The sequence below is a fragment of the Rhincodon typus genome, chromosome 37, assembly GCF_021869965.1.
Source record: "Rhincodon typus isolate 14 chromosome 37, sRhiTyp1.1, whole genome shotgun sequence".
NCBI lineage: Eukaryota > Metazoa > Chordata > Chondrichthyes > Orectolobiformes > Rhincodontidae > Rhincodon > Rhincodon typus.
In genome coordinates, this window is record NC_063368.1 from 15,648,021 (window position 1) to 15,673,445 (window position 25,425).

The 25,425-nt window shown below is 43.9% G+C and overlaps 1 protein-coding gene across 1 annotated transcript in view; it reads right to left on the reverse strand.

The window, feature by feature from the left end:
• Positions 1-25,425, reverse strand: part of tnnt1 (troponin T type 1 (skeletal, slow)) — a 60,229-nt gene that overhangs the window by 24,818 nt on the left and 9,986 nt on the right. The window contains exons 2-7 of the mRNA XM_048617656.1: positions 14,514-14,564; positions 12,338-12,351; positions 7,707-7,724; positions 4,825-4,848; positions 4,168-4,191; positions 119-140 (exon numbers count right to left, since the gene is read on the reverse strand). Coding sequence (XP_048473613.1) covers positions 119-140; positions 4,168-4,191; positions 4,825-4,848; positions 7,707-7,724; positions 12,338-12,351; positions 14,514-14,545 — 134 coding nt within the window. The 5' untranslated portion in view covers positions 14,546-14,564. The remainder of the gene's footprint in view (positions 1-118; positions 141-4,167; positions 4,192-4,824; positions 4,849-7,706; positions 7,725-12,337; positions 12,352-14,513; positions 14,565-25,425) is intronic.

Here is a 25,425-nt window from a genome sequence, read left to right on the forward strand (position 1 = left end):
TTGATATTCAGTCTGCATGATCTTTTAGGAGGTAGTTTTTACTGATTTCAATCCCACAGTCTCTCTGAGGGATAGACTTGGATGAATGAAGCCTTAAGCATAAATTCAAGATCCTTACTTTGGTCTGGGCCGTTCCTCTTCTGTGGGCACAGAGGGGAGAAAAGAGAAGAAGAGTTAATTTTTGAGAGGTTTGCTTCTGAATATCATTCAAAACTAGCAGTCACTAGGAACCTTTCTGCAGAAGGGTCTACGCCCGAAACGTCAGCCTTCCTGCTCCTCTGATGCTGCTTGGCCTGCTGTGTTCATCCAGCTCTACACCTTGTTATCTCAGTCACTAGGAGCGCTTTGAAAGGTACAAGAGGGACAAGCATCACACAGAGATTTGCATACTGCTGTTACCTGAAGTTCCAAACGGAGGGGATGTGTTCATAAATTCCTGTGGCCAATAGCCCAGCAGCACCTGATAGCAGAGGATCACTGTGTGTGCCAGAGATGGGCTACATGCTTAATGTACCATGGCACTCTGGGCCCAGTCTGACAGGTCATTCCCAAATAAGGTAACACAAAGTGTTCGCCTCCATTGTTTTCCATGTCTGAAGCACACCATTCATGCAGGTTTGCAGACAGTGAAGTGATTCATAGAAAGTACCTTTCACCACCTGGTTGCAACAATTGAATTTGAACCTGCCCATGAACAGGCTTAAGCACTTCATGTAAACTCTGAAGGAGTTTATAAATACGCCACCTCCCTCCATTCCACTCAGGGAAGAAGAGGAAACAAGAGCAAAAGAAATAGGTTTAGTTATTTTGTGTTTAAGACTAGATGTGCAGAGGAACAAGCTCTAGCGGCTGAATGTTTTGAGCAGCTTGCAGGGAAGGGCATGAAGACTTCACTGGAATGAAAGATACTCCAGTGTCAGGTTCCCAGTGTCAGTTCCAGACATCTCTGTCACAAGCTACATTATGCACACAAACCAAAACACTCACAAGGATTAAGTGGGATTAGTCTATTTGTACATCTGTTAGTTCATCAGTTACATTTAGAGTCATCTTGTGGGCTTTACAATGTCATTTGACCACAAATTGGTTCTCATGGTTGCAAAAATGTGGAATAATATAACAGGGATAATATGGGTTGGTAGCAGAATAGTTATGTTACTGACTAATGCTATGCAGACGTAAGCTCAAACCTTGGTGGCTGGACAAATTTCAATTCATCAATAAATCTGGAATAAAATATAAGAGTCTACACCAACCCTCCAAACACAGACTCACCCCCTGTAACCCTGCATTTCCCATGGCTAACCCACCTAGCCTGCACATCATGGGGCAAATTATTATAGCTAATCCACCTAAGCTGCACATCTTTGGGCTGTGAGAGGAAACCGAGCTCGCAGAGGAAACCCATGTAAACAAGGGGAAAATGTGCAAACTCCACACAGACAGTCACATGAGGGTGGAATTGAACATGCCTCGCTGGTGCTGTGTGGCAGTATTACTAACCACTGAGCCGCCGTGTTGCCCAGTGTATTTATATGTATAAAAAACTAATGCATGGTCACCTCCAGGTTTCTCCCCAACTCCTGTGAAGGTGCTGGATTTGTTTCACACTTGACTAATTGTGACTTCTTAGCTTAAGGTAGGTGTGAGCACATTGTGTAACTGCACACAACCTCACTCGACAGTAGGCTTCACTGCATGGGGAAGATGATGACACAACGGTTATGTCACTGGACTAATATTTCAGAGGCCCAGACAGTTGGTAGAATTCAAGTTCAATTCAGTTTTTTGAAATATAAAGCTAGGCTCAGTAATGAAGCCATGAAACTACCCTGGACTGTTGGTTCACTAACGTTTTTGGGAAAGAAAATCTGCCTTCCTACCCACCCTGGCCTCCAGATCCACAACAATCTGACAACAGTGCCTGACTCTTAACTATACACTAATATGGCCTAGCAAGCCACTCAACTCAAGGGCAGTTGGAGATGTGCAAACAACAGCTGGCCTTGCCAGTGATGCCCACATCGCTTGAAAGAATAAAAGAGAAAGAATAAACAATCAGGAGTGAGCACCCTGCCTGTTCTATCCACTCTATAGCCCAGACTGAACTGACAATAGCTCAGCAGCTGACCCAGCTCAGCACATTGTGGGTTTTGGAACACCAGTCCTCTCGTCTCTGGTACCTAACAAGGCCATAGTGAAGGAGCCACTCAGGAACAACACTAAGATATTGTCAAGGTTGCAATCTGCACCCATGAATAAACAGAATTCGTCGTAAATTTCACTGAGTTCTGAGGAACTCAGTCCAAAAGTCCACCATAACTGAATCACCCCAAAGTGTGTTAGTTTCCTTTCACCTGTATGAAATCTTCATCATTATAATAACTCAGGAAACCCGACTGGACAGGAACATCATTTATTATTGAACACCAAAATACAGCAACTACTCGTGGCATACAAATGCTGGTCCCAGCCCAGGACAGACAAGTTCTGCAGACGCACTCCTGGGTCTATTTTATAAAGGGCTCAAGTGATGAGCTCTAGCTGGCCAAGCCATTGCCTGTTACCCAGGGGACTCAATGAGATCTACAGGGAGATTAACTAGTGATTCTCCATGGGTCTTGGAGGGATAATCATGTGCGACATCCTGATTTTCTACAATATCCACAATTACAATGGGTCACTTCTTCAGTAGAAAAGGGCAAGATGTTTCGATGATACATACTTGTATAATTTTGTTACACTCACATTGTTGAGCTGTCACAGAGACCCCGCAGTACAATCAAATCAAGGAAGAGAATCATAGGAAAGTTTAGGACAAGTAGAGGAAAATAAGGAGAAATTGGAGGAGTGGGAGAGGAAGGTATAATTATTAAGTGCTTTGACTCTGTAAGGCAATAGGTCTTCTACATTCTTGAGGCTTTTAAAACACAAGCCTGAGCTAATCAATTAGGAAGAAAATTACAAACTTGCATTTCTATACCACCTTCCACATCCCCAGGAAGTTCTAAGGCTCTTTACAGTCAAAAAGGAACTATTTTTTTCTTGAAATGTGGGAGCCAATTTGCACACAGTCAGAAACTACAATGTGATAAGTAGCAGATAAACTATTGGTTTTTAATGTTGTTGGTTGAGGGATTGTTCTTTGAAATAGTGCCCCGAAATCTTTTAAATCTACTCAAGAGGAGAGGTGGGCCTTTGTTTAATGTCTCATTTAAGAGGTGGCACAGTGGCTCAGTGCTTAGCACTGCTGCTTAACAGTGCCAAAGACCCAGGATCAATTCTCACCCTTGGGTGACTGTCTGTGTGGAGTTTGCACATTCTCCCCATGTCTGTGTGGGCTTCCTCTGGGCGCTCTGGTTTCCTCCCGCAGTCCAAAGATATGCGGGTTGGTTGGATTGGCCATGCTAAATTTCCCATAGTGTCCAGGGATGTGTGGGTTAGCCATGGGGTTTGCCAGGATGTGCTGGGTCTGGGTGGGATGCTCTTCAGAGGGTTAGGATGGACCAAATGGCCTGCTTCCACACTCTAGGAGTTCTATAATTCTAAGTGACGACGCCTCCAAAAGTGCTGCCCTCCCTCAAAACTGGGATTATCTGAATTAATGCTCAAATCTCTGAGGTGGGTTTTGAATTTATAATCTTCGAGTTACTTTCTGATGTCTTTTATCTTTCTCAATGTCCACTTGTTCAAGTACTGAGGAGCTTGGATCTTTCCCTGGGAATCCTGAATTATTAAAGAAGAAAATACTGTTGCATAAAATAACAATTAATCATTCAATTTGCTGCCATAAGCAAAAGACTGGGAATTAAAGTTAAATTTAGTTACTGAATTGGACATGACAACCAGTACAAGGATGCATGTCTGAACCTGCATTTTACAGAGATCTGTTTGGGATACTGCAACTTTAAAAATGCCAACACTGTTGCTGTTTTCATGTTATTAATTCTCTATTAACAGAGTCTGTACGAACATTCCAGTAAAACAGTGAAAATACAAATTAATATTTAAATCCTACATCTTTCAAACTCTACCCAATCAACAAATGGTCATTTCTCTACACTTTAAAAGAGATGATCAATACTGTAAAGTTGACCAACTGTGGTATTCTGTTGGGTGACCCCAAGGCACATTTAAATTAAGTGAGAAAATATCGCTGTCTCCTACCTTCTATTTCAGGTTGCTCAACTTCTGCAAAGAGGGAACAGACCATAGGCAGTAATGAGGGGGAAGAATTGGTGGGTGACAAATATAAGAAAAGCATTAAATGGATAACTGTAATAAAATATATATAATTAAAGCAGTATGAAATGTATGGCCCTTAAGTTGCATACGTGCATGCACTCACACACGTTCACAAACACACACTCACACTCTCACATACACACATGCAGAGACTGGCAGAGACACACACACACAGACACTCTCATACAAGCGCATATATACACACACTCTCACACATGCATGCATATACACACACACACATACACACACAGGCATGGGCACACACACAGGCACAAATACACAGGCATGTGCCGCACACACACAGGCACATGCATACACAGACACACACAGAGACACACACGTGCATGTGCGCGCACACACACACACACACACACACATACGTGCACACACACAGACATACACACAGAGACACAAGTGTACACGCATACACAGACACATACACGCAGACACACACACTCTGTCTTTCAGCAGGACGTTAGAAAGCAGGAACAAAAAGGTTTTGTCAGCTATGAATACACTATGCTGTTTGTGTCAAAGATTTTACTCAGATGCAAAAGTGATGATTAATAGAATGCTCACCTTCCTGCTCATATTGTTCTGCCTCTTCACGAGGCAAAGGAGAGTGTGTGCAGAGAAGGAGAGATGGTTAGAAATAAGAACATACTCTGCATCAAATTCTTTGTTAATGTAAATGTCTACTTGGGGTCTGCATCAAGAACACTAATGAGAAGGTTACTAAAATATCTTTCTAATGGTTATATTTCCCTTATTTCTAACAGGCACGTAGATAGACATTCAGGGACGGGCACATTGATAGGCAGTTATTTAAGCACAGCATTGTACAAATAAAACTGAGTCACAGGTAATGAAAACCCTTTCTCCTTATCCCTTCCATCCACCCAGTGTTCACCATGGGCAAACATCAGAAACCAACGTGAGATGAAATAGAACAAGGATCTAAATATCTATTAAACTTCCACTGTTAAAAAAAACTTCCATTCATGAAACTCCATTATATTAAAATCTCCTGAACTACTTGGTCTAAAAAAAGACTTGTAATTTATTTATTCGAATGAAAGACAGTTAATCCTTCAATAAGGTCTTTGAGCTGTCAAAATAAAACTATGAACTTATAACCCTTTGCTGGAATAATTGTGGGTTGTGAGAAGCAGACAATCATTAACAGTAACATAATGATAACTTTTGGGATAATATCAACAAACAGCTATTGTAACTGCTTGAACAGAGTTTTGTCAAATCTGACATAGGCAGCTTCTTTTTTCTACTATTTTTAGAGGGCTTGGGATTTAAATAATTTCACAGCTTGAGTGTTTTTTTAAGCTCTTATTGGCAAAAGTTGATTTTTCTTATTTTTTTAAAGGGTTGGGGATTTAATTAACTTGACAAACTGACAGTTCCATACTCTTTTCAAAGTATTTGTGACTACTCTATCAATATCTTAACTCCCACACTGTAGGATAAGATCCTTGCTACATTAAAATGGAGTCTGTTTGAGCGTAACATCAACTTCAGGTGAATCTGCTGAGTTCAGGTTTCCCTCTTCAGTGTCCTGCCCCTTTTGCCCTACCATTGAAAATGAGATCTGCCATACATGGAGGCAGAATCTCTGAATCTGGGTCCTATCCACAATTTTTAAAAGCTGGCCGCAGCCTCCAAAACTCCGCAAAAATCCATGCCTGTGATTCTAGGAATAGCATTCATTCATTTCAGGGAAAACACATGAGGGAGAAAGGAATAGAAGGACATGTTGTTGGGACGAAACAAATTGGAGGGGGAAGATATTCATGTGGAATATAAGCCACAGCATAGCCTGGTTTGACTGCATGGCCTGTGGTTATATTGTAGATTCAATGCAATCATCACATGTCCCCCTTTCTATATCTCTCTTCTTTGAGAAATCTAGATACGAGAATAAGTCCCACAGTCTAAGGCAATATCAAGATGTGCTGACACAGATAGTTGCAGCATTTTTAAAGGAACACTAATGAGAGATAAAATATGTCGTCTTCCCTGGTGCCTCTGCATAAGAGATTAGGTTAGTCATAGTCATGAAGTCATAGAGTCATACAGCACGGAAACAGACCCTTCGGTCCAACCAGGCCATGCTGAACATAATCCCAAACCAAATTAGTCCCAGAGATAGTAGGAACTGAGAAGAATCTAGGCCCGAACCTTCAGCTTTTCTGCTCCTCTGATGCTGCTTGGCCTGCTGTGTTCATCCAGCTCTATACCTTGTTATCCCAAATTAGTCCCACCTGCCTTCTCCTGGCCCATATCCCTCCAAACCTAACCTTTCCTATTCGTGTACTTATCCAAATGTCTTGTTAACGTTGTAATTGTGCCTCATTCAATCACTTCCTCTGGAGGTTCAATCCACATGTGAACCACTCTGTGTAAAAAAATTGCCACAAATATCTTTTCTAAATCTCTCTCTTCTCATCTTAAAAATGTGCCCCCTAATCTTGAAATCCACCATCATAGGGAAAAGACAACTATTATTAACTCTGTCTTATATCCCTTATTATTCTATAAACTTCTTTAATTCTATAATAATCAAGTAAGTAATTAGCCCAAAGGTAAAAACTGAAAGAACTTCAGATGTTGTAAATCGGGAACAAAAACAGAAGTTGCTGGAAAAGCTCAGCAAGTCTGGCAGCATCCGTGAAAAAAAAATCAGAGTTAACGTTTCGGGTCCAGTGACCCTTCCTCAGAACTGATGGTAGCTAGGAAAACATTGGTTTATACGCAGAAAATAGGGAAGAGGATGGGCTAGGGAGTAAAGGATAGAGCCCAAAGAGAGAGAAGAGTAGTTGGACAGACAAAGGAGTTGATAAAGATCTAGCTAGAAGGGCAAATAGCTGTTAATGGGGACTGTTAGTAATGAACAATAGGTGGTGTGTGATGGCAGGCTACGTGATAATAAATAGAGGGCCCCCTACCCCACATACCAGGCCTTCTTATCACATAGCCTGCCAGATCGTTATCAACTCCTTTATCTGTCCAACTGCTCTTCTCTCTCTTTGGGCTCTATCCTTTATCCTATCATTTACTCCCTACCCCATCCCGCTCCCTATTGTCTGCACATAAACCGACGTCTTCCTTGCTACCATCCGTTCTGAGGAAGTGTCACCAGACCCAAAACGTTAACCTGATTTTTTTTTCACAGATGCTGCCAGATCTGCTGGGCTTTTCCAGCAACTTCTGTATTTCATCCAAAGGTAACACTCAATGGAAAGTTAAAGCAGACAGTTATTAGGATGCAGAATCAAGTGCAAACACACCACAGCTCAGCTTGACTGTCTAAAGCTCATGCAATGCTTCTTTGAGTGGATTTAAAGGTTTGGGTTGGAGTGGGAAGGAAAAGTAAAGGTTTTCTATCACCTGCACCAGATGTTGGTACAGAAACAGGCTGAGAACAAAGCAACCACTGAGCTGTGTACCTTCTTCAGGTTCTTCCTCTGTGAAAGCAAACAAGAACCTCATTACAAATATACCACAGCAACAGGCAGCGAGGCATCGACAAGGAAGTCTGCACCAAAACACTGGTTTCCTGCGCCTTACTTTTACATAAGAATCACTAATAAAGTCCATGAGGATTAATGAAGAAGTGCTAACTAGTATAACACAAACTGTTGTAACATTGATGGGTGCTTGAGTGAAATAAGCTTGAGGACTACAGCGAGGCAATGAACAGCTCTAAACTCGACCTGGATTTGATGGGCCAAATAGCCACCTTCAACACCATAATTACTTTATCTTTTCATTTGAAAAGTTCCAGGGCCAAAAAAAAATTACAGGTATAACTTGACCAATCATTTTCTGTTCCTATTTTAGGATCATTTCTTTTTCCATTTCCTAATGCTACACATTATTGTCTGTCTGGGGTAAGGCAGAGGTTAAGTGTAGATATGTGCAAATACCATTCTTGATTTCTTTACTAAGAGATGAGAAAAGGACCCTGGCTCTGGTCTCTGGCTTGACCTGCTGGATCCTGGTTTGTCTTGTTGTTCATCAACTTGATCTGCTGGCTATTTCAGTTAATGGGACTGGTTAACCCAGTTAGTTCAGTTCTTGTGTTGTGAAACCAACAGTACATGTTCAATTCCTGAATCAGCTGAGGCTACCGTGAAGGCGTTGCCTTCTTAATCTCACCACTGCCTGAGTCATGAGAACCCTCAGATTAAACTCACCACCTGTTGTCTCTGTCTAATGAGAGAACAGCCCATTGTCTTCTGGGACAATGGAAGATTTCATTTGACTTCGGTTGGTTATTGGCTTCTTCCACTGCACTGTTGGCTGGTTTAACTGACAGCTTATACTATTGGTTTTCAACTTATATTGCAAACAAGTGAACAGTGGTGAACAGGTAAACACATTCTGTGGCACATTGACCTGTGTTGCTGGTACCAATGTATGTTTCCTCCTTTCAGTCCATGTTTGAGGGAAGGTGGTGGTGTAGTGGTAATATCACTGGACTAGTAATCCTGTGGGCCTAACCTAATGTTCTGGGGACATGGGTTCAAATCTGAGCTGGTGGCATTTAAGTTTGATTAATTATTCTGGAATTGAAAGACAGCTCAGACATTGATTGTTGCAAAAATCTTTGGTTCGCTCATTCCCTTCCAATAAGGATACCAACTATTTTTAAGCAGATGGTCTACATGAGATTTCAGATCCACAGTAACATGATTAACTGCTGTCTGCAATGAACCACCAAGCCACTGAGCATAAGGACAATAAGACATGGACAACAAATGCTTTGCCAGTGATACCCCATGATCCACCATTGGAGACCTGGAAGCTGCAGAATAGCTGGCACCAATGCATATCTGCATCTTAACACAGCATTAGCAAAACCTGCACTGCCAAAATGTTTTTAATGGATGGTCTTGTTGGGAAAGACAGTCTCAAAGACCACCTGGGCAATGAGCTGTGAGATTCCCAGTAGAGTTATTTGCTAACGATTCTCGGCACTGATGTCAGTGGATTGACAATAAATCTCTGGATCGGTGCATTTCCACAGAGAAGAAAATTACTAGTCAGACTAACCATCACCCCTCAACATTCAATCATTGCTGAATCCCCCACTATCAACAACGCGGGGTTACCATTGACTAGAAAGTGAACTGGACTAGACATATAAATACTGTGGCTACCAAAGCAGGTCAGAGACTAGGAATAGCTCATCTCTCAACTTCCCAAAGCCCTATCCACCATCTACATGGTACAAGTCAGGCATATGATGGAATCCAACTTGTTTGGATAAATGCAGCTCCAGCAACATTCAAGAAACTCAAACCATCTAGGACAAAGCAACCCATTTGATTGGCACTATATCCACAAATATTCGCTCTCTCTACACCCACTGCTCAATAACAGCAGTGGGTACTAACTATACAATGCCCTGAAGAAATTCAACAAAGCTGCTTGGATAGCAACTTCCAAACCCACAACCAATGCCAGAAGGACAGGGTAGCACACCACCTTCTGCAAGTTCCCCTCCAAGCCACTCCCATTCCCTCCCTTTCTTTTAGCTTTACTTGTTACGTTCTCTGTCATCATGTCCTCTTTCCCCTCCCCCTACTCCAGTGGGACTGTCCGTCCTTTCCAGTCTGACAGTTAGATACATCACTATTCTGCCATTCTCACATTCCAATCACTTAATCTGAAGTCTCAACGTCCTTTCTCCCCCAGCACTCCAACCCCACCAACACCCACTATTGCATAAATGCTGCCCCCGCCACACTTCATATCAACTCTGATGAAGAGTCGTCTAGACTCAAAACAATAGCTTGCTTTCTCTCCATGGATGCTGCCTGACCCGTTGTGATCTCCAGCATTTTTGTTTTCAGTACAGATTCCAGCATCTATAGAAATTTGCTCCTACACTCACCATCCTGACTTGGAAATATATTGCCATTTGTTCAGCATCGTTAGGCCAAAATCCTTCCCTCCCTGAAAACATTGTGCATGTACTGACATCAAATAGATTGCCGCGGTTCAATAAGCCAGTTCACTGCCATGTTATAAAGGGAAACTAGGGATCAATGTTGTCCAGCCAGCGATGTTCACATCCTAGGAATGAATTTTTTTTAAAATAAAGGATTGATTCTGGTTTCTGATCAGTGGATCTTAGAGTCAATGGGAATATAAAAGTTAAGAAGCTTTGCTAACAGTTATACAGGACATTGATGAGACCACATCTGGTGTGCTGTGTACAGTTTTAGACCGTAAGACATAGCAGCAGAAATTAGACCATTCAGCCGATTGAATCTGCTCCACTCAATCATTGCTGATAAGTTTCTCAACTCCATTCTCCCGCTTTCTCCCTGTAACTCTTGATTCCCTTGACAATCAAGAACCTATCTATCTCTGTCTTAAATATCCTCAATTGACCTGGCCTCCACACCCTTCTTTGACAGTGAATTCCACAGATTCACCACTCTCTGGCTGAAGAAGTTTCTCCTTATCTCCGTTCTAAAAGGTCTTCCCTTTATTCTAAGGCTGTGCCCTCGGGTCCTAGTCTCCTTGCTTAGGAAAGCATAAAGTTGCATTATAATTTTGAAATAACTGCATAGAGGCTACTAGCCCCTCACCAAGTCACCCTTTATTTACATGAACTGTGGCTAGAGTCAGTCCCTAGATTGAGGAGACCTTTTGAATGTCCTGTTTATATCTGTCAGCCAGGGCTCCCTGATTGTCTTAGGTTAACAACCCCAATCAGGGAACTCATAGTCAATGGATCCACTTGGCCACGGTTCCAATCACTGCAAAGTTATTCAGCGAAAGTTGATTCACCTGATTCCTCAGGTGAAGAGATCATTTTATAAGGAAAGGTTGGGCCTGTATCTACTGGAGTTTAGGAGAATGAGAGATGGTCTTACTTAGAGATATTAAACAAAGAGCGGACACAATAAGGTGGATCCTGGAAGGAGAGCCCGAAGATGAGGGATACAGTTTAAAAAATAAGAGGCCACCCATTGAGACACAGAAAATGAGAATTTTGTTTTCTCAAAGTTTTATTAGGACTTGGAATTCTCTTCCCCAGAGCATGCTGGAGACTGAATCATTGAATATTTTTCAGGCTGAGTTGGATAGATTTTTGATAAATGAGGAACTCAGAGGGTATAGGAGGCAGACAAGAAAGTAGATGTAAGGCTATAATCAAATCAGCATGAGACCTTTTCCCTGGGTTGGGGCAGTCTAAAACTAGAGGGCATAGGTTTAATGTGAGAGCAGAAGGATTTGAAAAGGACCAAAGGGGCAACGTTTTCACACAGAGGATGGGGTGTGTATGGAATGAGCTGCCAGACGAAGTGGTGGAGGCTGGTACAATTACAACATTTCAAAGGCATCTGGATGGGTACGTGAATAGGAATGTTTTAGAGGGATATGGGACAAATGCTGGCAAATGGGACTAGATTAATTTAGGATATCTGGTCAGTATGGATGAGTTGGACCAAAAGGTCTGTTTCCATGCTGTACATCTCTATGATTGTTTCTTATCATAAAACAAAGAACTGCAGATGCTGGAAATTTAACACAAAAACAGAAATTGCTAGAGAAACTCAGCAAGTCTGGCAGCATCTGCAGAGTTCACGTTTCGGATCCAGTCTTTAGAACTGGTTTATGGGACAGAATGGTCTACTCCTGCTATTAATGCATATATTTGCATGTACCAAGCTGAGCTTTTATCCTGTAAAAAGTGAAGACCACTTTATATTGAAATGACACATTTGCACTTAGTGTATCTTCTGCTTCTGCCTCCTATGCCCTTGTTCACTACTATATATTATTTTGCAGAAAACAAGGTCTAAAGTAAAGATTAAGATTGATCTTAAACTCTTAGGTGGCTGCATTCATCATCGTGGTGAAGGCTGATTATAGAAGTCTAGGTAATCAAAATTAGATTGAATTTGCTGACCAGTGAGTAAAAAAAGTTAAAGGATACTTGCAACAAATTTGCCACAATGCTGAAATTATCGCAATTTCATAATGGAGTATCGCAAACAAATTGAAACTATATATCTTGTCACATCTAATATTAAAAGAGTATAAAAATGACACATACCTTCCTGCTGTTCCCTGTTAGGGAGGAAGGAAAATTGGTTAATAATGATTATTAGTGCAAGCTTTAATAGTTCAATAAGGCAGATTTATTGCTGAAAATTTTGTTGAAGATTTTCATCTTGCAGTAATCAGGACATTCACAAGAATGCCAACGTAAAGTGAATACAGTAGCTGAGGGGGAAAGAAAAGGTGTATTCTAGGAAAACTTAAATTTATATACAAGGGAGAAAGGCATAGGTTATACAGATAGGGTTAAATAAAGCGGGGTAACAGGAGACCTGTGTTTATTTGAAGTCACAAGCTTTTGGAGCACTGCTCCCGAAAGCTTGTGATTTCAAATAAATCTACTGTACTATAACCTGGTGTCGTATGGCATGGTTCAGATATATCAAATGGTGTGATTCAGTGCGTAAATTCTGTGCAATGCTTTCCTTCAATACTTCTCAGCCTAAATAACCCCTGGCTTAAAGGAAAATAAATCACATCTATCAGAGATGGCAACAATGGGCCAAATGGCTTCCTTTTGGTCTGCAACCATTCTGTGATTCAAGGAATACTGAGCAGGGGTGGGGGGAATAACAGAAGATGAGCCAAAGCAGCATCCACAAACTGGTGCAGGGTGTGAAACTATCTCAAAAAATGTGGGAGAGATGTATTTGCATTGTGACTTTCACAATGGAATAACTAACGTTTAATGATGTATTTGTACTTTTTGGGTTGTTTGTTATTATTTAGATTCTTACTTCTTTCATATATCATTGAAAATGACAGAAATAAGGTCCTGGCAATAGTAGCCCCAGCAGGGCAACCAAATCTCCACGAATAGCTTGGAGTATCCAAGAACTGAAAATTAATCGCTCAGACGCTGCTGAGAACAACACTAAGGGAAACATGTTTAGTTCATTTCTTTCAAGAAGGTTTGTTTATTGTGTCTAAAGTTTTGGAGATTGGGGAGAGAAAGGCTTTTGTTTGACAGTTAAAAATTATCCAGTTTGCTCCCCCAAGGTGGATTGCCTCAAAGTTCGACTCATTAGGTGTCCGGTAGCAAGAGCAGGCAAGGTGTGGATTTGGAGGCCTGTGATGAGACCTCTAGGAGTATATTGAACCAAAGTTAGCAACTTTAAACCCCGAAAGGCTTTGTGCGCACAACTCAAAATGCCTAGCAAGCCTCTCATAGAATCCCTACAAATGTGGAAGCAGGCTATTTGGGCCATCGAGTCCACATTGACTCTCCAGAGACCAGACCAACACCCCCCCAACCCCACCCTATCCCTGTAACCCTGCATTTCCCATGGATAACCCACTTACCCTATACATCCCCGGTCACTATGGAGCAAGCTAGCATGGCCAATCCATCTAACCTGCACATCTTTGGACTGTGGGAGGAAATAGGAGCACCCAGAGGAAACCCACACAGGCACGGGAGAATGTGAAAACTCCATACAGACAGTCACCCAATGGTGGAATTGAACCCGAGTCCCTGGCGCTGTGAGGCAGCAGTGCCAACCTGCCCCAACTCAGTTCAAGGGAAATTAGGGATGGGCAATAAATTCTGGCTCTGCCAGTGATACCTACATCCCATGTAAAATTAAAGAAAAGAAAACTCTGGAGGGCGAAGGGTTGGTGAGTGACAGTGTTAGAATATTTAACATACAAACAAGGAACAAGAGTAGGCCACTCTGCCCTACAGCCTGCTCTGCCATTCAACTAGACCATGGCTTATCTGCCTTTAACTTCAAATCCACATTCCTGCATATCTCCCAATAATCTTCCATGTCTTGGGAACCAAGAATCTATTGATTTCTGCCTTAAAAGTATTTAATGATTTGGTACCCACTGTCTTTTGAGGAAGCGAATTCTAAAGATTCACACCCCCTTGAGAGAAACTGCTCTGCATCTTTGTCTTACATGGGTGCCCCTTTATTTTTAAACAGTGACCCCTAGTTCTAGATTCTCCCACAAGAAGATACGTCCTTTGCACATCCGCCTCATCAATTCCAAGAGGCTTGAAATGTGACATTACTCTGAGCATTGGAGTCGACCCCAGTCCCTACTGGTTTAATTACTGGACATTTCTCAGACTGGCTAAAAGCATTCCCGTATCTCCATTACAGAATACAGGGGGAGAAGGGGGCTAGAAAGGTGCGAACCACAAAAAACAAACCCAACTTACTTACCCATATTCATCAACATCCTCAGTATCAGACATGATGGAACTTGTAATCTACCTGCAGTCAAAATACAAACAATTAATGCATGGTTCAAGAGGCTATCGGCTTTTCAATACGTCAGCATTCATTGGACACCATGGTGGCTCAGTGGTTAGCAGTGCTGCCTCACACCGCCAGTGACCCGGGTTTGATTCCACCCTTGGGTGACTGTCTGTGTGAAGTTTGCATGTTCTCCCCGTGTCTGTTTGCGTTTCCTCTGGGTGCTCTGGTTTCCTCTCTGGTTTCCTCCCACAGTCCAAAGATGTGCAGGTTAGGTGGATTGGCCATGCTAAATTGCCCATAATGTTCAGAGATGTGTAGCCTCAGTGGATTAGCCATGGGAAGCGCGGGGTTACAGGGGAAGGCGGGGGCGGGTCTGGGTGGGATGGTCTTCCGAATGTTGGGGTGCACTTAATAGGCTGAATGGCCTGCTTCTACACTGTAGGGATTTTATTCTACAATTATATTCCTCTTCAAACCTATATGTTAGCAATTAAGTGGAATTAGACAAAAGTGCAGGTCTCAAATGTAAACCAGTGCAGGGCGCATAATTCACCAGATATCAATATCTACTGGTCAATGAGCATTCCATAATGAGTACTTAGTCACCAACATATTAAACAGAGTAGATGACTGATTAGGCATCAATGCATGGCACACCATTGAAAAGATCACCAGTTTGAGAAGGGTGACTAGACAAGTATCAATGCATGGTGTGTCACTGACCAGGAAATGATTCACAATATGCCAATGCACAGATAGATTGGTGAATGGGTACCAGTCAGTATCACTGATTGACAACTGATGCATTACTGAAATGCCAAACAGGTCAAAGCCACTAGGCGTCCAGGTAGCAGTGCCACTGGCGTTGCTGTAGAAGAGATAGAAATGGGAGAAAATATGCTGGGAAGGTGAAGAGAAGGGGAACCTTATCTGTCCTGGAATGGAAAAGAAGCAAAGGGATGAGAATAATGGGATGGATATGGTCCAGGGCAAATGCAAGTCACAACTGGGTTTTGAGATGCCTCTATTTGTGTTCCAAAGCTCAGTAGGGCATGAACTAAGTACCATTGTATGGCATATCAATGACTTTGTTGTTGTAACTTTGGATGCTTTTGAAAGGTTACATTACTGAATAATGAGCTGGGATTTAATACAAAAGTCTGACTGCATTTCAGTTATTTGGTTTATTTTCAACTCTCCCAAATTTTGGCCAACTCCCCATGACCCCAACAATTTGGGAACAGTACCTTTAAAGGAGTATGAGAGTCTTTTCTCAACACCCTATTGACAGCTGGGCATTTTGCAGCTCCTATCAGGTTCCGCATCCTCAGGGAACACAATGCTACTCTGGCTGACATAATCCTCTCGCTATCTTCTGCATTTGGTCGGCAGGGTCTCAGAAATACAATATGGAATACATAAGCTCCTCTCTTGTAACCCTCACTGCTGGATCCCGGCTATTCTGAGAAATCAGTGAGGTTTTGAATGAATGGCTTAATCCTAGAAGAATGTGCCTGAAATGCTTTCCAACTGAAACAAGAACGTACTGGCTGAGTTAAAAGGTCATTCAACAACCTTGTCATTTTTCTTGCAGCTGTGAACGAGAGGAATTTGATGTACACCCACAGCCTTTTTGCCATTATCTATATTAGCCCTCCAGTGCAACATAACAGGCTGTGGGAAATGGTCTCCAACCCCTCTGAGATGGTCCTCGATTGCCCACGAATTAAAAACTGAAACCCAATAGCAATTCAGGAAAATAATAATGGGTGCGATAAGAAATTGCTTCATTAAAAATATTATCAAAATACTTTCGTTCATAGGGGGTCATTTAGCTCAGTTAGGGGGTTGGTTGTCTTGTTTTCTGATAAAGAATCATGCTAACAGTCTGGGTTCAAATCTTGCTCCAGCTGAAGTCACCATGAAGATCCCACCTTCTCAACTTCTCCCCTCAGCTGAGGCATGGTGACCTGTAGGTTAAATGACCACCAATCGTCTCTCTCTGATGAGAGAGCAGCCCTCTGTAGTGACTTATATAAATACTAACACAGGAGTAAACTACACTTTTTCCCACTCCATTTCTTGTTAGGACTGTATTCTTTTCCATCAGTTTCTTGTCATTGTTGCATCTCTTCTAGCAATGTACTTCCTGTATGTCATCCTCTTTCCAGAGACGAGGATTCCTTTTGGCCATGGTGACTGGCTTCTCATCTGTACCAATCCCATTTTTTGCGCCATTTGTAATCGCTCCTTCCCCAGCTCCTGCCCAGAACCAAGATGGGGCTCTTCAGCATCCTTGCCAACACATGCAATGTGTTATCTGTCATGATGTCACATCCAATAAGCTGCCTCCCCTGCTGGACAGTTCCCTCCACAAATCCTGACTTCTCTTCAGTTATGCCTGAAACCACTCCTCTTCCCATAGTGCCTTGCCAGGTAAGCAAAAGAGATGCAAAACCTGCCTCTTCACTCTCTCCCTTTCATTCATCCAGTACCACAAACACTCCTTCTAGGCCGAACGATGATTTGTTTGTGCTTCTTTCAAGTTAATATTGTTAATTTGTTGCTCACATGCATTCTCCTTTACAGTGGGGAGACCAGATGCAGACTGGGTGATCACTTCACCAAACTCCTCTAAAGCAGTCACTGGAAATGAATTGAGAAAAATAAGATTGAACAGCCATGATGGAATAAATGGATCTTCAAGAAGATTTTTGGAAAGAGAGAAACATAGTGAACAGTTTTAGGGAGAGAATCCAAGAGTCCAGAGTGTTGGCTGTTCCATTTATAGTGGAACAAAAGTGGGGATACATTGCCTTCAAAAAATCGGAGGTTGTGACCTGGAATAACTTCTGGAGGAAAGGTAAGACCATAGAGGAATTTCTAGACAAGGACAATGTATTACAGGTTGTGGAACTGGCAGATTCCAGTGAGGATAATAGGGATGCTGGATATATGTAGAAAAATAGGCAAACAATTATTCTATTCCATGAGCAATGTGGTGGAGGCTAACAACTATTTGACACTGCAATGATGTCTCTCTCTCTCTCTCTCTTGCGCTCTAAATACAGAAGCTCAAAGGTCCCAAGTCAACAGTAGGCCAAATTGCAGTCATGTATCTGCTCCTAGAAGTGGACTAATAAGCGACAGAGCTGTCAATGACCTGTATGAAGTACAGTCCTTTCTGATATAACGCGATAGTTCCTTTCTCGTGCGATCTTGTGTTATAAGAAAATTGTGCAATAACTGCGTCATTTAAAGTGATGGGGACGGAATCGCGTCATAGCCAATACAGGCAGGGAAAGTTTGCATTCTACAAATAGCATTCTATAATTCTTCAATTGCATTAAAACCAATTTGTGTTGAGAAAACACGCATTACATTAGAACTGATTGTAGTGCAGATTGGTTCAGAAGACGAACTCCAACAGTGATGTCCATCGAGAGATTCAACAATTGGGTCTGCTAGCTGTGGCTTGCTGGGGAAGAACTCTTGCCCTCTGGTCAATAGTGAGGCAGGTTCAACTCACACTCTGGAGAGATGAGCACAAGGTTCATATATTCAGTGCGGTACTGATGGAGTTCTGTATTTAGTGTCAAATTTAGTGTGAGATTTCAAACCGAGGACTAGTGTTTACTCTCTGGCCCAGGTAAAAGACCCCACAGCAATTTTTCCATAGAGCTAGGAAGTTCTTTCCAGTGTGTGAGGCAATATTTATCCACCAACATAAACACACTATCTGACCTCTGTCTCATTGATCCTTGGAAAATCTTGCTTTGTACAAATTACCAATTTCATATCCACTTGACAGGATTCCATGGGTGCTGGCTATCTGTTACCTTCAAATAGCAGGATTTTCTGGGAATAATTTGGGAGGAACAGCAGAAATTCATCCCAAGGAAGAAGAAACATACTAAGGGGTGGATGAGGTAATCATGGATGACAAGGAAAGTCAGGAACAGCGTAAAAGCAAAAAAGAAAGCAGACAATGTGGTGAAAATTAGTGGGAAGCCAGAGGATTGGGAAGCCTTTAAAAACCAGCAGTGGATAACTAAGAAAGCAATAAGCGGGGAGAAGGTGAAATATTAGAGCAAGCTAGCTAGTAATATAAAAGAAGATTGCAAGAGATATTACAAGAGAGAGGCACGAGTGGACATTGGACTGCTGTAAAATGAGGCTGGAGAAGTAGTAATAGGAACAAAGAAATGGCAGATGAACTGAATGGGTACTTTGTATCCGTATTCACAGTGAAACACACCAGCAGCGTTCAGTACCTCAAGAAAGTCAGGGGACAGAGGTGAGTCTGAGGTGAGTCTCATCACTAAGGAGAAGGTATGGAGGAAGCTGAAAGGCCTAAACGTGGACTTGATGGACTGCACCCTAGGGTTCTGAAGGAGATAGCCGAGGAGATTATAGAGGCATTGATGACGATCTTTCAGGAATCACTGGAGTCAGGGATGGTCCCAGAGGACTAGAAAATGGCTAATGTAACACCCCTGTTTAAGGAGGGAAGGAGGCAGAAGACAGTAAACTGTAGGTCGGTTAGCCTGACGTCAGTATTTGGTAAGATTTTACAGTACATTATGAAGAATGGCATAGTGGAATACTTGGAAATGCATGGGAAAGTAGGGGTGAGTCAGCACAGCTTTGTCAAGGGAAGGTCATGCCTGACAAATCTGTTAGAATTCTTTGAGGAAATAACGAGCAAGAACAAAAAAGATCCAGTCAATGTTTTCTATCTGGATTTCCAGAAGGCCTTTAACAACAAGCTGCACAGGAGGCTGCTAAACAAAAGCCCATGGTGTTAGGGGCAAGGTACTGGCATAGATAGAGGATCGACGGAATGGCAGAAGGCAGACAGTGGAGATAAAGGGTTCTTTTTCAGGATGGCAGCCAGTAACTAGTGGAGTTCTGCAGGGTTCTGTATTGGAATCACAATTATTCACGTTATACATTAATGATCTGGACGAAGGAACTGAAGGCCTTGTTGCTAAGTTTGGAGATGACACTAGATAGGTGGAAGGGCAGGTCATGTTGAGGAAGTAGGGAGGCTGCAGAAGGACTTGGACAGGCTAGGAATGTGCGTGAAGATGTGGCAGATGGAATACAATGTGCGAAAGAGTGATTTTAAGCATTTTGGTGAGAAGAATAGGGACAGAGATAGTAGGAACTGCAGATGCTGGAGAATCTGAGACAACAAGGTGCAGAGCTGGATGAACACAGCAGGCCAAGCAGCATCAAAGGAGCAGAAAGGCTGACGTTTCGGGCCTAGACCCTTCATCAGAAATGTGGGAGGGGAAGGGGGTTCTGAAATAAATAGGGAGAGAGGAGGAGACGGATAGAAGAGGGATAGAGGAGAAGATAGGTGGAGAGGAAACAGACAGGTTGAAGAGGCGGGGATGGAGCCAGTAAAAGTGAGTGTAGGTGGGGAGTTAGGGAGGGGATAGGTCAGTCCAGGGAGGACGGACAGGTCAAGGGGGCGGGATGAGGTTAGTAGGTAGGAGATGGGGGTGTGGCTTGAGGTGGGAGGAGGGGATAGGTGGGAGGAAGAACAGGTTAGGGAGGCAGGGACGAGCTGGACTGGTTTTGGGATGCGGTAGGGGGAGGGGAGATTTTGAAGCTTGTGAAATCCACATTGATACCATTGGGCTGCAGGGTTCCCAAGCAGAATATGAGTTGCTGTTCCTGCAACCTTCGGGAGGCATCGTTGTGGCACTGCAGGAGGCCCAGGATGGACATGTCGTCTGAGGAATGGGAGAGGGAGTTGAAACGGTTCGCGACTGGGAGGTGCAGTTGTTTATTGCGAACCGAGCGTAGGTGTTCTGCAAAGCGGTCCCCGAGCCTCCGCTTGGTTTCCCCGATGTAGAGGAGGCCACAACGGGTACAGCGGATGCAGTATACCACATTGGCAGATGTGCAGGTGAACATCTGCTTGATGTGGAAAGTCTTCTTGGGGCCTGGGATGGGGGTGAGGGAGGAGGTATGGGGGCAGGTGTAGCACTTCCTGCGGTTGCAGGGAAAAGTGCCAGGTGTGGTGGGGCTGGAGGGGAGTGTGGAGCGGACAAGGGAGTCACGGAGAGAGTGGTCCCTCCGGAAAGCAGATAAGGGTGGGGAGGGAAAGATGTCTTTGGTGGTGGGGTTGGATTGCAGATGGCGGAAGTGTCGGAGGATGATGCGTTGGATCTGGAGGACGAGGGGGATTCTTTTTTGGTTGTTATTGTGGGGACGGGATGTGAGGGATGAGTTGCGGGAAATGTGGGAGACACGGTTGAGGGCGTTCTCGACCACTGAGGGGGGCAAGTTGCGGTCCTTGAAAAACAAGGACAACTGAGATGTACGGGAGTGGAATGCCTCATCCTGGGAGCAGATGTGGCGGAGGCGAAGGAATTGGGAATAGGGGATGGCATTTTTGCAGGAAGGTGGGTGGGAGGAGATGTATTCTAGGTAGCTGTGGGAGTCGGTGGGCTTGAAATGGATATCGGTTTCTAGGTGGTCGCCCGAGATGGAGACAGAGAGGTCCAGGAAGGAGGGAGAGGTATTAGAGATGGTCCAGGTGAACTTAAGGTTGGGGTGGAAGGTGTTGGTGAAGTGGATGAACTGTTCGAGCTCCTCGTGGGAGCACGAGGCAGCGCCGATACAGTCATCAATGTAACGGAGGAAGAGGTGGGGTTTAGGGCCAGTGTAGGTACGGAAGAGGGATTGTTCCACGTAACCTACAAAGAGGCAGGCGTAGCTTGGGCCCATGTGGGTACCCATGGCCACCCCCTTTGTCTGTAGGAAGTGGGAGGAATTGAAAGAGAAGTTGTTGAGGGTGAGGACGAGTTTGGCTAAGCAGATGAGGGTGTCAGTGGAGGGGGACTGGTCGGGCCTGTGGGACAGGAAGAAGCGGAGGGCCTTTAGGCCATCTGTATGGGGAATGCAGGTGTAGAGGGACTGGACGTCCATGGTAAATATGAGGTGTTGGGGACCGGAGAATTGGAAGTTCTGGAGGAGGTGGATGGCGTGGGTGGTGTCACGGACAAAGGTAGGGATTTCCTGGACCAAGGGGGAGAAAATGGAGTCCAGATAGTTGGAGATAGGTTCGGTGGGGCAGGAGCAGGCAGAGACAATGGGTCGACCAGGGCATTCAGGTTTGTGGATTTTGGGAAGGAGATAGAAGCGGGCGGTGCGGGGTTGGGGAACGATGAGGTTGGATGCCGTGGGTGGGAGGTCACCTGAGGTGATGAGGTTGTGGATGGTTTGGGAGATGATGCTTTGGTGCTCCGGGGTGGGGTCATGATCAAGGGGGCGGTAGGAGGAGGTGTCAGAGAGTTGGCATCTGGCCTCGGCGATGTAGAGTTCAGTGTGCCATACTACAACTGCGCCTCCCTTGTCCGCGGGTTTTATGGTGAGGTTGGGATTGGAGCGGAGGGAGCAGAGGGCTGCACGTTCTGCGGGGGAGAGGTTGGAGTGGGTGAGAGGGGTGGAGAGGTTGAGGCGATTGATGTCTGATGAATAGAGACAGAGACTATTTTCTCAATGGGGAAAGGCTTCAGAAATCTGAAGCACAAAGGGACATGATATGGTGATTTTAACAAGGTCAGCCAGGTGGACCTAATAGAATATGGCTGACAGATATGAACAGGAGTGTCAGAGGTTCTGTTCACTCTGAGAGCTGGCTCTGAGGGAGCTGAATCAGTGTCAAGGGCTCCTTAGGTGTCAATAAAGGGTGATTTGGTGATGGGATACCGGTCTCTGTGGAGTTACTTCAGTGGTGATGAGAGTGGAATTAAAGATGGAACCATGCAAAAGCGCCTATTAGCTGAAGCCCAAGTGCACTTCAAACAAGCACAACATCTGGCTTCAGCTGGCGGCAAGTAAAGCATATGAATTACAGGATATGTTGATGGAAGTGGACACCCTTGCCAATCCAACTGAGCTTGGGGAACACAACTTGAGTGAAGGCACGTGCATAGCCTCACTCAGGACATATCCTGAAGAGAAGGACTCTAGGTCAGCCCACAGGAAATCCCCAAATCAAAACCAAGCCTCAGCCAAATGGTTAAAATTTTCTTCAGGATCCAGGCCAGTAGGCCATTGTAGTTGCTGCTGCTACGTGGACTTGAGACAGGAAAAGAGTCCCACTAGACCTAAATGGATTCAGAGAACTCATAGGCCAGAATCCAGGAGAGTGCACATTCTGGAAAGCCCACCTACATCTGGTTTAGAACAGAGAAATTGTTACCAATATCCAAATCAGAACAAACCAAAATAAACGTTTGGGTAAATGGTAGCCTAGTTCTCAGGGAGGTTGATACCAGTGTAATCGTTTCAATGACACAGAGTGCCTTTGACAAAATTTCCTCTGGACTCCAACCCATAAGTTTGCATAAGACCTTAGTTAGTCTGAGAACCTTTACAGATGAAAGATACGACTTCAGTTCCAGTGTCTAATGAGAAGCAGCTGGTTCAGTTATTATGAATTGTAGTAAAAGGTTCCAGCCCAAGCTTGAGGGGGTGAAATTGGTTGAGAAAGAGTCACCTAGATTGGCTCAACATTTTTCGATTAGCAAATGGCTGCCTGAATGAAGTCCTAACAAAATACCTGGAAGATTTTCAGGAAGGTCTCTGAAGCAAATGTTTCATCACCCTGCTAGGTAACATCGTCAGTGCGCTTCCAGCAAAGCTTCGGTGTTCTGTCCCGCTTCTTATTTATATGCCTCGGTTTGCTATGGTGGTTGGTATCACTTCCAGTTTTGTTTCTCAGTGGTTTGTACACAGGGTCTAATTCAGTGTATTTGTTGATGGAGTTCCAGTTGGAATATGAGGCCTCCAGGAATTCCCTGGCATGTCACTGTTTGGCTTGTGCAATTGTGGATGTGTTGTCCCAGTCGAATTCATGTCTCTCATTGTCCGTGTGTAGTGAGACAAGTGAGAATTGATCGTGTCTCTTGGTGGCTAATTGGTGTTCATATATCCGATTTGTCAATTTTCTTTGGTTTGGCCTATGTAGTGTTCTCACAGTCCTTGCATGGTTTTTGGTACATTACCCCAGTTTTGCTTGTTTTGGGTATGGGATCCTTTACGTTCGTCAGTAGCTGTCGTAGGGTGGTTGTTGGTTTGTGGGATACTCTGACACCTAGGGGTCTGAGTAGTCTTGTGGTCATCTCTGAAATGTCCTTAATGTATGGTATATTTTACAAGGTCTACCCAATGTCACCGTTTATCTAGATGACATGCTAATAACAGGAAAGACCAATAAGGAACACTTAGAGAACTTGGACATAGTCCTTGGACAAGACTGGGTTGCACCAGTTGGAAGATAAAGAGAGGGCGATCAAATGTGCGCCAGCTTCCACATTTGCATCGGACCTGAAGTCTTTCCTTGGGCTGGTGAATTATTACAGAAAATTCATACATAACCTGGCCTCCATCCTGGCACCTTTGCATCAACTCTTAAAAAAGGGTCACCCTTGGAAATGGTGGAATAGCCAAGCCACAGCTTTCAGGGAAGTGAAGAAAAAGTTATCATCTGCTAAGGTGTTGGCACACTATGATCCAAGCGAGATCTGGTATTGACGTGCGATGACTCCCCATACGGCATTGGGGTAGTATTAGCTCATAGATGGCCGAACGGAGAGGAACGCCCAATAGTGAATGCATCCAGGAGTTTGGCTAATGCAGTGCGAAAATACACCCAGGTAGAGAAGGAAGGTTTGGCGGTCAGGAGTCAGGACTTTATGGACATAAATTTGCAATAATAACGGACCATAAACCCCTGCTAGGACTACTTAAAGAGCACAAGGCAATACCACCCAGAGCTTCAAGTCAAATTCAGCTGTGGGCTGTAATTCTAATTGTGTTTAATTACAAGTTGGAGCACCATCCGGGAGGCCGACCAGCAAATGCGGATGCATTGAGCGCCTCCTGCTGGCAGATACACCAGCGGTGGTACCACCATTGGAAGAGTCCGGAATGGTTTTAAGTTTTCTGGACCCACTTCCAGTCACAGCTGACAATATCAGACTTTGGATGCAGAAAGATCCGGTCCTGGCAAAACTGAAACAGCTGGTGGTTATGGGGGAAACCAAAGGGCAATCACAACCAGAATTGAAACTTTCTCCAACCCAGAGAGACCAGATCACAGGAGAGGATGGCATATTTCTATAGAGAGAAAGAGTGATTGTCCCAACCAAAGCACATTGCCAGATACTGGCTAAACTCTATCAGGGTCATCCAGACATTTCCAGAATGAGGATATTGGTGAGAAGTTTTGTCTGGTGGCCAGGACTGGATGCAGACATAGCTGTGTTGGTGGGGCAGTGCCCAGAGTGCCAACAAGGACCAAAATTACTGCCAGCAGCTCCCTCATATTTGTAAAAACAGCTGGGTAAACCCTGGACTCAGTTACATGTTAACAATGCAGGTCCTTTCATGGGCTGAATGTTCTTGGTCATTGTGGATGCCTGCTCAAAGTGGCTGGACACGCATAGAGTTCATTTGTCAAACACGGAGACGACGATAGAAAAACTGCGTGCGTCTTTTGCAATACACGGACTCCCGGAAGGGTTGCCACTGTAACGGGCCATTATTTACCAGCAGGGAATTTGAGAATTTTCCAAAGTTGAATGGTATTTGTCATATAAGGGCAGCTCCATACCATCCATCATCCAATGGTCTGGTTAAAAAGAGCAGTCCAAATTTTGGAGGCAGGCATAAAGAAACAGCCTACTGCTTTACTAGATATCAAACTGCCCTGGTTCCTATTTGATTGTAGGTCCACGCCTCATGCAACTACAGGGATAGCTCCAGCAGAGTTGCTAATGGGAAGAAGGCTCTACAACAAGTTAAGTCTTATCTTCCTGGACCTGGGAGGGGTGGTGGGGTGAAACAGCAT